Raw genomic sequence first — 14,221 nt, forward strand, 5'->3', positions numbered from 1 at the left:
ATAGAGAGATAGGAACAGATAGAGAGAGATGGAGAGATAGGAACAGATAGAGAGAGATGGAGAGATAGGAACAGATAGAGAGAGATGGAGAGATAGGAACAGATAGAGAGAGATGGAGAGATAGGAACAGATAGAGAGAGATGGAGAGATGGAGAGAGAGAGGAACAGATAGAGAGAGATGGAGAGATAGGAACAGATAGAGAGAGATGGAGAGATAGGAACAGATAGAGAGAGATGGAGAGATAGGAACAGATAGAGAGAGATGGAGAGATAGGAACAGATAGAGAGAGATGGAGAGATAGGAACAGATAGAGAGAGATGGAGAGATAGGAACAGATAGAGAGATGGAGAGATAGGAACAGATAGAGAGAGATGGAGAGATAGGAACAGATAGAGAGAGATGGAGAGATAGGAACAGATGGAGAGATAGGAACAGATAGAGAGAGATGGAGAGATAGGAACAGATAGAGAGAGATGGAGAGATAGGAACAGATAGAGAGAGATGGAGAGATAGGAACAGATAGAGAGAGATGGAGAGATAGGAACAGATATAGAGAGATGAAGAGATAGGAACAGATAGAGAGAGATGAAGAGATAGGAACAGATAGAGAGAGAAAAGAGATAGGAACAGATAGAGAGAGATGGAGAGATAGGAACAGATAGAGAGAGATGGAGAGATAGGAACAGATAGAGAGATAGGAACAGATAGAGAGAGATGAAGAGATAGGAACAGATAGAGAGAGATGGAGAGATAGGAACAGATAGAGAGAGATGGAGAGATAGGAACAGATAGAGAGAGATGGAGAGATAGGAACAGATAGAGAGAGATGGAGAGATAGGAACAGATAGAGAGAGATGGAGAGATAGGAACAGATAGAGAGAGATGAAGAGATAGGAACAGATAGAGAGAGATGGAGAGATAGGAACAGATAGAGAGAGATGGAGAGATAGGAACAGATAGAGAGAGATGGAGAGATAGGAACAGATAGAGAGAGATGGAGAGATAGGAACAGATAGAGAGAGATGGAGAGATAGGAACAGATAGAGAGAGATGGAGAGATAGGAACAGATAGAGAGAGAAAAGAGATAGGAACAGATAGAGAGAGATGAAGAGATAGGAACAGATAGAGAGAGAAAAGAGATAGGAACAGATAGAGAGAGATGGAAAGATAGGAACAGGTGGAGAGAGATGGAGAGATAGGAACAGATAGAGAGAGATGGAAAGATAGGAACAGATAGAGAGAGAAAAGAGATAGGAACAGATAGAGAGAGATGGAGAGATAGGAACATATAGAGAGAGATGGAAAGATAGGAACAGATGGAGAGAGGAACAGATAGAGAGAGATAAAGAGATAGGAACAGATAGAGAGAGATGAAGAGATAGGAACAGATAGAGAGAGAAAAGAGATAGGAACAGATAGAGAGAGATGGAGAGATAGGAACAGATAGAGAGATAGCAACAGATAGAGAGAGATGGAAAGATAGGAACAGATGGAGAGATAGGAACAGATAGAGAGAGATGAAGAGATAGGAACAGATAGAGAGAGATGGAGAGATAGGAACAGATAGAGAGAGATGGAAAGATAGGAACAGATGGAGAGAGATGGAGAGATAGGAACAGATAGAGAGAGATGGAAAGATAGGAACAGATGGAGAGATAGGAACAGATAGAGAGAGATGAAGAGATAGGAACAGATAGAGAGAGATGAAGAGATAGGAACAGATAGAGAGAGAAAAGAGATAGGAACAGATAGAGAGAGAAAAAAGATAGGAACAGATAGAGAGAGAAAAGAGATAGGAACAGATAGAGAGAGAAAAGAGATAGGAACAGATAGAGAGAGAAAAGAGATAGGAACAGATAGAGAGAGATGAAGAGATAGGAACAGATAGAGAGAGATGGAGAGATAGGAACAGATGGAGAGATAGGAACAGATGGAGAGATAGGAACAGATAGAGAGAGAGATCGAGACAGAGATATCCCATTGGCAAAAACTGGTTGAATCAATGTTGTTTCCACATAATTTTAACCCCCAAAATCTGTGCGATGACATTGAATCAAACTCATTGGATTTGAAAAAGTCAACAACATAAGGGCATTTTTCACCTAACTTTTAACCTAAATCCACTGACATTGAATTCACAATAGCTGACAACACAACCAAATGTAAATTAGACGTTGAACTGACGTCTGTGCCCAGTGGGATGTAGATGGAGAGAGGTGGAGTGTGTGGGTGTGTACCTGACTCAGGCATGCGGACCATGGTGGAGGCGACCTGTCCCTCTCCGTCGGAGGTGAAAGCGGACACTTCGAAGACGTATGCTGTGTAAGGTCGCAGCTGGTCCACCCCTACGGATATTGGTACGGCCCAGGTGGCGGCGGGCGGGACGGCTGACAGGGTGACGGGAGGAGAGGACGCTGTCAGAGCTGTCACCTCTGACGGACTGGGGGTCCCACGAGACAGAATGTCTGCTGCATCCTACACACACACACACACACACACACACACACACACACACACACACACATTTAAAGTACACGAAAGACAGAGAGAGAGAGAGAGAGAGAGAGAGAGAGAGAGAGAGAGAGAGAGAGAGAGAGAGAGAGAGAGTGAGTGAGTGAGTGAGTGAGTGAGTGAGTGAGTGAAAGAGAGGGAGAAAAACTGGGGGCCTGCAGCACTTTTCTGGTTGTACAACAATATATTTTCTGAACGTTTAAAAACCAGTTGAAAAATCTCATCTCATCTAGATAGTCTTCTGTTAATGATGTGGTCAGAGTATCTGTATAGAGAGAGAGAAAGAAGCAGACAAACAGGGAGAGAGAAAGAAAGAGAAAGACATACGTTGCAGTGTGGTAGCGCTCCGGTCATGATGTCCTCAGCATCCAGCTCCAGTATGCGGACGGTCTGACCAGTACGAGCGTGTTTGGCTTTGACCGCAAACTTGGTGATCAGACCGTTGATGCGGAGTGGCAGGAGCCAGGTGACCACTACAAACGTGTGGTTCTCAGCAAACGCTGTCAGGTTAGTCACCAGGCCTGGGGCTGACAAAGGGTTACAGTTGTCTGTTTGTGTAAGTGTGTGTGTGTGTGTGTGTGTGTGTGTGTTTGTATGTTATTTGTGGATACCTACGAGCCTCAGCAGTTTTGATGTACAGAGACTTGCTATAGGGTCCAATACCAGCAGAGTTTTCTGCTGCAACCTGGACAGAGAGAGAGAGAGAGAGAGAGAGAGAGAGAGAGAGAGAGAGAGAGAGAGAGAGAGAGTATTAATCATCATGACTAATTCAGGGTTAAGTCGTCAGATCTTCACCATGTTAATCTCTACCAGTGGTCAGGGACGTTTATTGATGCAACAGTCACATAACACCAGGCAGGCAGATATACACACTGACTACAGGGACATCCATAGCACCCTGTAGCCTACTGCTAGCTTGTCTTTGAAGCTAAGCAAGGTTGGGCCTCTCTGGATTGGAGGTCAGATGATGCTGGTTGATGATGATGATGCAAGATGGGGTCACTATTTCCTGTAGTCTTAAGGAGACCCCAGCTTCACAGTGACAGGGAGGGCACTACCCTGTAGAGAGTGCCATCCTTCAGATGTGAGGTTAAAGTGAAGTTCTATTGAAGTGAAAACTATTAACCATAATCACACACAGCGTATTGGCAGAATAGTCTGTGGGAAAAAAACAGCATGGCTGATCCATAGATATTTTTACGTTATAAATCATTTAATCACAATGAATTATTTAACCAGATCAAGAGAATAGTTTCCCCTCCGGAGGCATCTGCCCAGAACACACACACACACACACACACACACACACGCACGCACGCACGCACGCACACGCATGGATGGATGCACACAAAGAAAATACAGAAATGGTTAAAACACACATTCTACCATATGCTTACGTTACATTTCTATTGAATGATGTAAGTGTAATTGATGGGAGAGGCTATATGGACACGCCTGGTGCCCAAATTGATGACGTGAAGGACGAATTGGGAAAAGTGGAATCGGTCAGAACGACCAGGAGCGATATGTTGAAAAATAAGTGCAAAAGGAGAAAAAGCTCTGTGGCTCTACAAGATATCGACATATGACGTGGAAAGCTATGATTTTCAGAGTAGGGCACCGGTTAAAGGTGTCATCGCTGGTGTCTCGTTGGATATAAAGGCTGTGTGGTTTATGGATAACATGCCAGGAGTGGTAGACGCATGTAGCTTGACTTGAATGATAGGCGTAAAGAAGGAGCAAAGTCTATCAGTTTTACTTTTGTTTGATGAAGTGATTCTCCCGACTTATGTAAAACTTGGGTATTTGAGATATGCGGTGAGACCGTATGTACAGAAGCCGCTGCAGTGTTACAGCTTGTTTCTGTAATTGTGATGGGAATCACGTTCCAGTTCCCATAGTGCCCTGTAAAAACGAAGGAGGTCGCAGTAGCTAGGATCAGGGCTATCCAGCAGGACTCCTATGTGGAGGCAGTGAAAATAGCTGAAGGAGTGAGTAGTAGAGAGGAGATGGTAGGTGATGTCCCACAGTCTGCAGTGAATGCCATGCAGGAGAAGGATCCCGACACACGAACAGTGAAGAAGGTGGACTTTGTTGCGTTTATAGCACAAGTGATGAATTGCACTAGTCAAATGAATAAAACAATCTAAGAAGCTAGATATCATTGTGAAGGCGGCAAATAGATTTCTGGATATTCAGGACTTGACAGCCAAAATGTTACGGGGAGTACTGAATGGCGAGGTTCCCGCTTCCCAAGTTCCCGAATCTGTGTAGGGATCTGAACATACATTAAAATCTGACTGAAGAAGTAAACATTTTTTTAAATCATATATTATTTTCTAAATTCAGGGTAGTAGAGTGAATTTTGGTTAGTGTTTTTGGTAAATAGTATGTATTTGTTCATCCAAAACAGCTTTGTTTTTTGGGATATCATTTTTTTACTACCTCGTACAGCAGGTGGCAGCAATACACCTTATGAGAGTAGTCTGCTAATAAACCTTGAAGAAGAAATTTACATTACATTACATTTAAGTCATTTAGCAGACGCTCTTATCCAGAGCGACTTACAAATTGGTGCATTCACCTTATGACATCCAGTGGAACAGTAGTGCATCTAAATCTTTTAAGGGGGGGTGAGAGGGATTACTTTATCCTATCCTAGGTATTCCTTAAAGAGGTGGGGTTTCAGGTGTCTCCGGAAGGTGGTGATTGACTCCGCTGTCCTGGCGTCGTGAGGGAGTTTGTTCCACCATTGGGGGGCCAGAGCAGCGAACAGTTTAGACTGGGCTGAGCGGGAACTGTACTTCCTCAGTGGTAGGGAGGCGAGCAGGCCAGAGGTGGATGAACGCAGTGCCCTTGTTTGGGTGTAGGGCCTGATCAGAGCCTGGAGGTACTGAGGTGCCGTTCCCCTCACAGCTCCGTAGGCAAGCACCATGGTCTTGTAGCAGATGCGAGCTTCAACTGGAAGCCAGTGGAGAGAGCGGAGGAGCGGGGTGACGTGAGAGAACTTGGGAAGGTTGAACACCAGACGGGCTGCGGCGTTCTGGATGAGTTGTAGGGTTTAATGGCACAGGCAGGGAGCCCAGCCAACAGCGAGTTGCAGTAATCCAGACGGGAGATGACAAGTGCCTGGATTAGGACCTGCGCTGCTTCCTGTGTGAGGCAGGGTCGTACTCTGCGGATGTTGTAGAGCATGAACCTACAGGAACGGGCCACCGCCTTGATGTTAGTTGAGAACGACAGGGTGTTGTCCAGGATCACGCCAAGGTTCTTAGCGCTCTGGGAGGAGGACACAATGGAGTTGTCAACCGTGATGGCGAGATCATGGAACGGGCAGTCCTTCCCCGGGAGGAAGAGCAGCTCCGTCTTGCCGAGGTTCAGCTTGAGGTGGTGATCCGTCATCCACACTGATATGTCTGCCAGACATGCAGAGATGCGATTTGCCACCTGGTCATCAGAAGGGGGAAAGGATAAGATAGCATAGCAATGATAGGAGAGACCATGTGAGGTTATGACAGAGCCAAGTGACTTGGTGTATAGCGAGAATAGGAGAGGGCCTAGAACAGAGCCCTGGGGGACACCAGTGGTGAGAGCACGTGGTGTGGAGACGGATTCTCGCCACGCCACCTGGTAGGAGCGACCTGTCAGGTAGGACGCAATCCAAGCGTGGGCCGCGCCGGAGATGCCCAACTCGGAGAGGGTGGAGAGGAGGATCTGATGGTTCACAGTATCGAAGGCAGCCGATAGGTCTAGCAGGATGAGAGCAGAGGAGAGAGAGTTAGCTTTAGCAGTGCGGAGCGCCTCCGTGATACAGAGAAGAGCAGTCTCAGTTGAATGACTAGTCTTGAAACCTGACTGATATGGATCAAGAAGGTCATTCTGAGAGAGATAGCGGGAGAGCTGGCCAAGGACGGCACGTTCAAGAGTTTTGGAGAGAAAAGAAAGAAGGGATACTGGTCTGTAGTTGTTGACATCGGAGGGATCGAGTGTAGGTTTTTTCAGAAGGGGTGCAACTCTCGCTCTCTTGAAGACGGAAGGGACGTAGCCAGCGGTCAGGGATGAGTTGATGAGCGAGGTGAGGTAAGGGAGAAGGTCTCCGGAAATGGTCTGGAGAAGAGAGGAGGGGATAGGGTCAAGCGGGCAGGTTGTTGGGCGGCCGGCCGTCACAAGACGCGAGATTTCATCTGGAGAGAGAGGGGAGAAAGAGGTCAGAGCACAGGGTAGGGCAGTGTGAGCAGAACCAGCGGTGTCGTTTGACTTAGCAAACGAGGATCGGATGTCGTCATCCTTCTTTTCAAAATGGTTGACGAAGTCATCTGCAGAGAGGGAGGAGGGGGGGGAGGGGGAGGAGGATTCAGGAGGGAGGAGAAGGTGGCAAAGAGCTTCCTAGGGTTAGAGGCAGATGCTTGGAATTTAGAGTGGTAGAAAGTGGCTTTAGCAGCAGAGAGAGAAGAGGAAAATGTAGAGAGGAGGGAGTGAAAGGATGCCAGGTCCGCAGGGAGGCGAGTTTTCCTCCATTTCCGCTCGGCTGCCCGGAGCCCTGTTCTGTGAGCTCCCAATGAGTCGTCGAGCCACGGAGCGGGAGGGGAGGACCGAGCCGGCCTGGAGGATAGGGGACATAGAGAGTCAAAGGATGCAGAAAGGGAGGAGAGGAGGGTTGAGGAGGCAGAATCAGGAGATAGGTTGGAGAAGGTTTGAGCAGAGGGAAGAGATGATAGGATGGAAGAGGAGAGAGTAGCGGGGAGAGAGAGCGAAGGTTGGGACGGCGCGATACCATCCGAGTAGGGGCAGTGTGGGAAGTGTTGGATGAGAGCGAGAGGGAAAAGGATACAAGGTAGTGGTCGGAGACTTGGAGGGAGTTGCAATGAGGTTAGTGGAAGAACAGCATCTAGTAAAGATGAGGTCGAGCGTATTTCCTGCCTTGTGAGTAGGGGGAAGGTGAGAGGGTGAGGTCAAAAGAGGAGAGGAGTGGAAAGAAGGAGGCAGAGAGGAATGAGTCAAAGGTAGACGTGGGGAGGTTAAAGTCGCCCAGAACTGTGAGAGGTGAGCCGTCCTCAGGAAAGGAGCTTATCAAGGCATCAAGCTCATTGATGAACTCTCCGAGGGAACCTGGAGGGCGATAAATGATAAGGATGTTAAGCTTGAAAGGGCTGGTAACTGTGACAGCATGGAATTCAAAGGAGGCGATAGACAGATGGGTAAGGGGAGAAAGAGAGAATGACCACTTGGGAGAGATGAGGATCCCGGTGCCACCACCCCGCTGACCAGAAGCTCTCGGGGTGTGCGAGAACACGTGGGCAGACGAAGAGAGAGCAGTAGGGGTAGCAGTGTTGTCTGTGGTGATCCATGTTTCCGTCAGTGCCAAGAAGTCGAGGGACTGGAGGGAGGCATAGGCTGAGATGAACTCTGCCTTGTTGGCCGCAGATCGGCAGTTCCAGAGGCTACTGGAGACCTGGAACTCCACGTGGGTTGTGCGCGCTGGGACCACCAGATTAGGGTGGCCGCGGCCACGCGGTGTGGAGCGTTTGTATGGTCTGTGCAGAGAGGAGAGAACAGGGATAGACAGACACATAGTTGACAGGCTACACAAGAGGCTACGCTAATGCAAAGGAGATTGGAATGACAAGTGGACTACACGTCTCGAGTGTTCAGAAAGTTAAGCTTACGTAGCAAGAATCTTATTGACTAAAATGATTAAAATGATACAGTACTGCTGAAGTAGGCTAGCTGGCAGAGGCTGCGTTGTTGACTATGTAGGCTAGCTGGCAGTGGCTGCGTTGTTGACACTACACTAATCAAGTCGTTCCGTTGAGTGTAATAGTTTCTACTGTGCTGCTATTCGGGGCTAGCTGGCTAGCTAGCAGTGTTGATTACGTTACGTTGCGTTAAAAGAACGACAATAGCTGGCTAGCTAACCTAGGAAATCGCTCTAGACTACACAATTATCTTTGATACAAAGACGGCTATTGATGACTTATGACTTATGTCTTATGTCGCACAGATGAGCATTGATTGGAACACATCCTACAAAAAAGGTACTCTGAGTGCTGGGAACATGAACAAAATCTGAATACAAGTTTTGGGTGGATAGGCAATGGGAAGGCGAGAGAGATGGGGTTGTTTGGGAGGGAGTTTAGCCCCTCTGTGGTTCGTCCTCCATTTCCCACCATGGTTGCTCCCTCTGACAGTGATAGATCTAGGGTTGCTTGAGAGGGTAAGATATGTTGAGGAAGGAATAGATTCAGTTGTAAGTGAACACTTAAGAACGCAATACTATGCTTTCTTGAATATATTCACATATTGGTCTAAGGACCTAAAACAGGGAGGACAGATGCAGCTTTTAGTGTTCCTGAGTTTAAGGTTACAGTGGGAAAAAGAGCAACAGATCATTGATCTGTTTACACAACGGAGTTGCTGGTCATACTCTTGGCTGCAGAGTGGGTGGAGGAGGTGAGGCCAGACGGTAGTCAAGATTCAATTCATCTGTATCTCGGCGCAGACAGGGTTGTAATGAGGGTTTGCAGAGCTTGTATAGGGTGAGACAGATGGGGGTATTTGTGATGATCCTCGGTACCAGCTCATGTGGGAGTAGAGGGGAATGAGGAGGTGGATGTTATGGCCAAGCAGGCTCTTATACATCCTCACGTTGAGATGAAATTCAAATAAAGCAGAAGCCAAGGGGTTGATAAAAACATTGGTTAAAAACAAATGGCAAGAGTTGTGGAAAAGGGAGGGAAAGGGAAGACAGCTGTATAAGATCCAGGAAAAGGTGGGGGCAGGGAGGTTCTCAGGCAGAGAGAGATGGGAGGAAAGTGGAGTCACAAGGCTGAGACTGGGACACACAAGGCTCAATAGTACATTGAAATTGTTGGGGAACCATCCGACTGGGAGGAGTGATCAGGGCCGGTCCTTGCCATTCTGCTGCCCTTGGCGAGACCAAAAATGGCTGGCTATGATTGGTTCAGATTTTGTCCGGACCGGACTAAAAACCAATGTCCATGGATGTGGAAATCAAGGCCGGTCCGGACTGCACCAAAAACGATGTCCAAAAGGCACCGGCGTCAGGTCCATGCTTATTGAGGCGTAGCCTACAGTGTTGCCTGAAATTGAATTTTATGAATGAATGCACTGATCACGACAGTGGGGTGAAACACCTGGACAGTTGTGATTGTACATTCCATATTGTCCATTTTACTTGGACCTGTCTTGTTTTTAGAATATGTTGTTTGTTAACATGAAAGCACATTTTTGAATTGATGGGGAGCCATTTAGGTTAGGCTATTTGTTCGGAGAAACCTGCATGATGTACAAAGTTTAGTTTATGCTGGCTAGAAGGATGGCGCTAGTTAAAACGTGTAGTATTGGTCACCATCTGGAACGACAAGCCGGTGTGAATGACCAGTGCACTTGCTTAACCGGGCAGCTATCACATGTCACTGGCGCTTGCTAACGTGGCCAATTTGTTCCATCCCAATTAATAATATTTTGAGTAGGAAAGCAGCCTAGACGTGAAATAACTTGTAATATTGGTATATATCTGGATGTCCCTGTAATACAGTATACTGCTCAATTTGGGAGAGTTTGCGCTGCAAGCCGCCAACTCAACAACACAGGGTGTCTGTATAGCCTCTCCAGTGCATGATTACCTTCTAGATGTGTGTGTGAAAGAGAGCAGAGAGACGTTACTTACAGTATGTTTACTGTATGAGTGTTACCTTGATGTTATAGGTAGACCCTGGTAAGAAGAGGTTGAGAAGGGTCTCAGGGATGTCCAGGTGTTTGGTCACCTCTTTGAAGGTGGGGTCTGGATATGGACACACCTCTTTGTACCTATTAAATTAAATAGAAACAACTTTATTTAAAACACCAGATGATATACAAACAACTTTATTTCAACTTTATTTAGAAGTAAATAGTGGTGGAATATCAACACCCTATTCCCCCCCTTATAGTGTTATTCCCCTAATAGTGTTCCAGGAGAAGGCTTAATCTGGGTCTACATCATATGGCTCCTTACCTGATGACATAACCGTCGACGTGGGAGTCAGAGGGCATGGTCCAAGACAGAAGGATCCCATTGGAGCCCACCCTCTCCCCCTCTAGATTGGTGGGAGGGGATGTTGGGGCTGGGAGAAAAGGAGGGAGAGGAAATGAGAAGAGACGAGATGAGAACTGTTAAGGCCATATTCCCCAAAATCTCCTAAAAATCTGATATATGTGAAAGAATCCAATCCATACTTATCAGTACATACTGCCAAAACTAGGAAGTCCTGTCAACAAATTGGGAGGATGGTGAGAAACATTGTGAAAGATAATGTTGTTGTTTGCTATTGGGTCAACCAGCTGGGTGTTTGTATGTGTGTGTGTGTGTGTGTGTGTGTGTGGGGGGTTATTGGTGTGTGTGTGACCAGCTTGCTCTATTCCGGTGAATAGATGCTCAGAGCTATGGCATTTCACTGACATTCACTACAGCATCATTCATTCTACTTAGCAAGGCTAGTGTTACCACACACACACACACACGCACGCACGCACGCACGCACGCACGCACGCACGCACGCACACACACACACACACACACACACACACACACACACACACACACACACACACACACACACACACACACACACACACACACACACAAATGTGCACACACCTCCTACAAACACACACACACACACCTACACACCGCACGCACATAAACCTACACACACCTACAAACACACACACACCTACACACTGAACGCACACACACACAGGGTGGGAGATAATAAACATTATCAGCCATTATCAGCAGAGGGCAGCAGCAGAACAGACCCAATGTTTCCTCAGAGCAGACCACTATAATTTCAGCTGTAACACATCTCACCGGTCTTGTTGGTGTTGATTATACGGCTGACCGGTGGGCTGAGGTTGGAGGAGGAGGCGGCGGTCACCATGACCGTAAACACTGTTCGAGGACTCAGACTGGATACGTCAGCCTGAGGAGAGACTACATGATCAGAACATGACCACAACCACAACACAACTACAGTATGTGGTTGTAGATGTGTGTGTGTGTGTGTGTGTGTGTGTGTGTGTGTGTGTGTGTGTGTGTGTGTGTGTGTGTGTGTGTGTGTGGAGCAGTCTAACCTGTGAGTGTGTGTATCCCAGGTAGAAGGTGATGATCAGGAGAAGAGTGATGGCCATGCTGGAGGCTAGCCCAGTTATCCCAGTTAGCTGTTAGCCCAGTTACCAGTTAGCCTAGTTACCAGTTAGCTGTTAGCCCAGTAAGCCCAATTAGCTGTTAGCCCAGTTAGCTGTTTGCTGGTCAGAGGCAGCAGGTTAGAGAGAAAGAGGCAATGTCAGCTCAATGTTAGAGGGCTTAGCACCATTGTTCAATCCAATGTTGCAATTTAGCTACAGCAGGTCACAGTGTTACAGCAGTTTAGATCTTAGAGCCGTTGTCCAGGCCTAACGTAGTAACCCAGTCCACAGTTAGCGACAGTTAGCCACGGTTAGCAGGTTAGATTCGACGATATTCAGGGCAGTACATGCCACCATAATGTAGAAACAATTAGAGCAGGAAAGTTACAATAGTAGTAGTCCAGTCTTATGATAGCAACAGATTAGCTACAGCAGTAGTAGTTGTAGTCCAGGTCTGGTAGTAACCCAGTCCACCGTTAGCAGTCATTCAGTGGTCAGCAGTTAGCCGGTTAGGTCAGAGAGAGGCAGGGCAGTGTGTACACCATAACTCCATGCAGGAGAGCAGCTTCACCAAATGAATGATTCAGGGTTGAGCTCAGGAGGTCTACCTAATAAATAATGAGCTCTATTACTCAACCTGTGTGTGTATGTGTATGCGTTTGTGTTAGGTTACGCTGGGGGTATCTGACACCTGGCTGCTGAGCAAGGTCAGGAAGGGGTGGGATCTGGGTGAGGGAGAGGTATGTGTTAGTATACGTGTGTGTGTGTGTGTGTCTCCATAACTCACTTGCGTTGATGTTTACAGAAGCAGATTAACTCCTGTCTCCACTTCTACTGATAACATCTACTGTGTAATAGCTTCTGTGTGTGTTTACCTGTACGAGTCTGTCGACTGTGCGGTAGACAGAGATAGTTCCTTGGTTGGGCAGCAGGCTGACGAGGTACTGGTCCACACACCCCTCTGACTGCTCCCAACGCATAGAGAAGTTCTGAGCAGACACACTAACCACATTTACACCACGCACACGGCCCGGCACTAAGGGATACAGAGAGAGACAAAGATAAAAAGAGAGGGGGGGATAGATGGAGGGACACAGAGAGAGAGAGAAAGATCAAAAGAGAGGGGGATAGATGGAGGGACACAGAGAGAGAGAGAAAGATAAAAAGAGAGGGGGATAGATGGAGGGACACAGAGAGAGAGAAAGATAAAAGAGAGGGGGATAGATGGAGGGACACAGAGAGAGAGAAAGATAAAAAGAGAGGGGGGATAGATGGAGGGACACAGAGAGAGAGAGAAAGATAAAAAGAGAGAGGGGATAGATGGAGGGACACAGAGAGAGAGAAAGATAAAAAGAGAGGGGGATAGATGGACACAGAGAGAGAGAGAAAGATAAAAAGAGAGGGGGATAGATGGAGGGACACAGGAGAGAGAGAAAGATAAAAGAGAGGGGGATAGATGGAGGGACACAGAGAGAGAAAGATAAAAAGAGAGGGGGGATAGATGGAGGGACACAGAGAGAGAGAGAAAGATAAAAAGAGAGGGGGATAGATGGAGGGACACAGAGAGAGAGAGAAAGATAAAAGAGAGAGGGGGATAGATGGAGGGACACAGAGAGAGAGAAAGATAAAAAAGAGAGGGGGGATAGATGGAGGGACACAGAGAGAAAGATAAAAGAGAGGGGGATAGATGGAGGGACACAGAGAGAGAGAAAGATAAAAAGAGAGGGGGATAGATGGAGGGACACAGAGAGAGAGAGAAAGATAAAAAGAGAGAGGGGGATAGATGGAGGGACACAGAGAGAGAGAAAGATAAAAAGAGAGGGGGATAGATGGAGGGACACAGAGAGAGAGAGAAAGATAAAAAGAGAGGGGGATAGATGGAGGGACACAGAGAGAGAGAGAAAGATAAAAAGAGAGGGGGTTAGATGGAGGGACACAGAGAGAGAGAGAAAGATAAAAAGAGAGGGGAGATAGATGGAGGGACACAGAGAGAGAAAGATAAAAGAGAGGGGGGTAGATGGAGGGACACAGAGAGAGAGAGAAAGATAAAAAGAGAGAGGGGATAGATGGAGGGACACAGAGAGAGAGAGAAAGATAAAAAGAGAGAGGGGGATAGATGGAGGGACACAGAGAGAGAGAGAAAGATAAAAAGAGAGAGGGGGATAGATGGAGGGACACAGAGAGAGAGAGAAAGATAAAAAGAGAGGGGGGTAGATGGAGGGACACAGAGAGAGAGAGAAAGATAAAAAGAGAGAGGGGATAGATGGAGGGACACAGAGAGAGAGAGAAAGATAAAAAGAGAGGGGGTGGTAGATGGAGGGACACAGAGAGAGAGAGAAAGATAAAAAGAGAGAGGGGGATAGATGGAGGGACACAGAGAGAGAGAGAAAGATAAAAAGAGAGAGGGGGATAGATGGAGGGACACAGAGAGAGAGAGAAAGATAAAAAGAGAGGGGGGTGGTAGATGGAGGGACACAGAGTGAGAGAGAAATATTTTATGCACGTGTATAACGTATTGA

At 47.0% G+C, this 14,221-nt stretch overlaps 1 protein-coding gene across 1 annotated transcript in view; it reads right to left on the bottom strand.

Moving 5' to 3' along the window:
• LOC115134866 (phosphatidylinositol phosphatase PTPRQ-like) overlaps positions 1–14,221 on the bottom strand; it is a 67,828-nt gene that overhangs the window by 22,550 nt on the left and 31,057 nt on the right. Inside the window, 7 exon segments of the mRNA XM_065022499.1 lie at positions 2,240–2,477; positions 2,841–3,040; positions 3,129–3,198; positions 10,229–10,343; positions 10,531–10,639; positions 11,386–11,497; positions 12,578–12,738. Coding sequence (XP_064878571.1) covers positions 2,240–2,477; positions 2,841–3,040; positions 3,129–3,198; positions 10,229–10,343; positions 10,531–10,639; positions 11,386–11,497; positions 12,578–12,738 — 1,005 coding nt within the window.

The sequence above is a fragment of the Oncorhynchus nerka genome, linkage group LG9a (assembly GCF_034236695.1).
Source record: "Oncorhynchus nerka isolate Pitt River linkage group LG9a, Oner_Uvic_2.0, whole genome shotgun sequence".
Classification (NCBI taxonomy): domain Eukaryota; kingdom Metazoa; phylum Chordata; class Actinopteri; order Salmoniformes; family Salmonidae; genus Oncorhynchus; species Oncorhynchus nerka.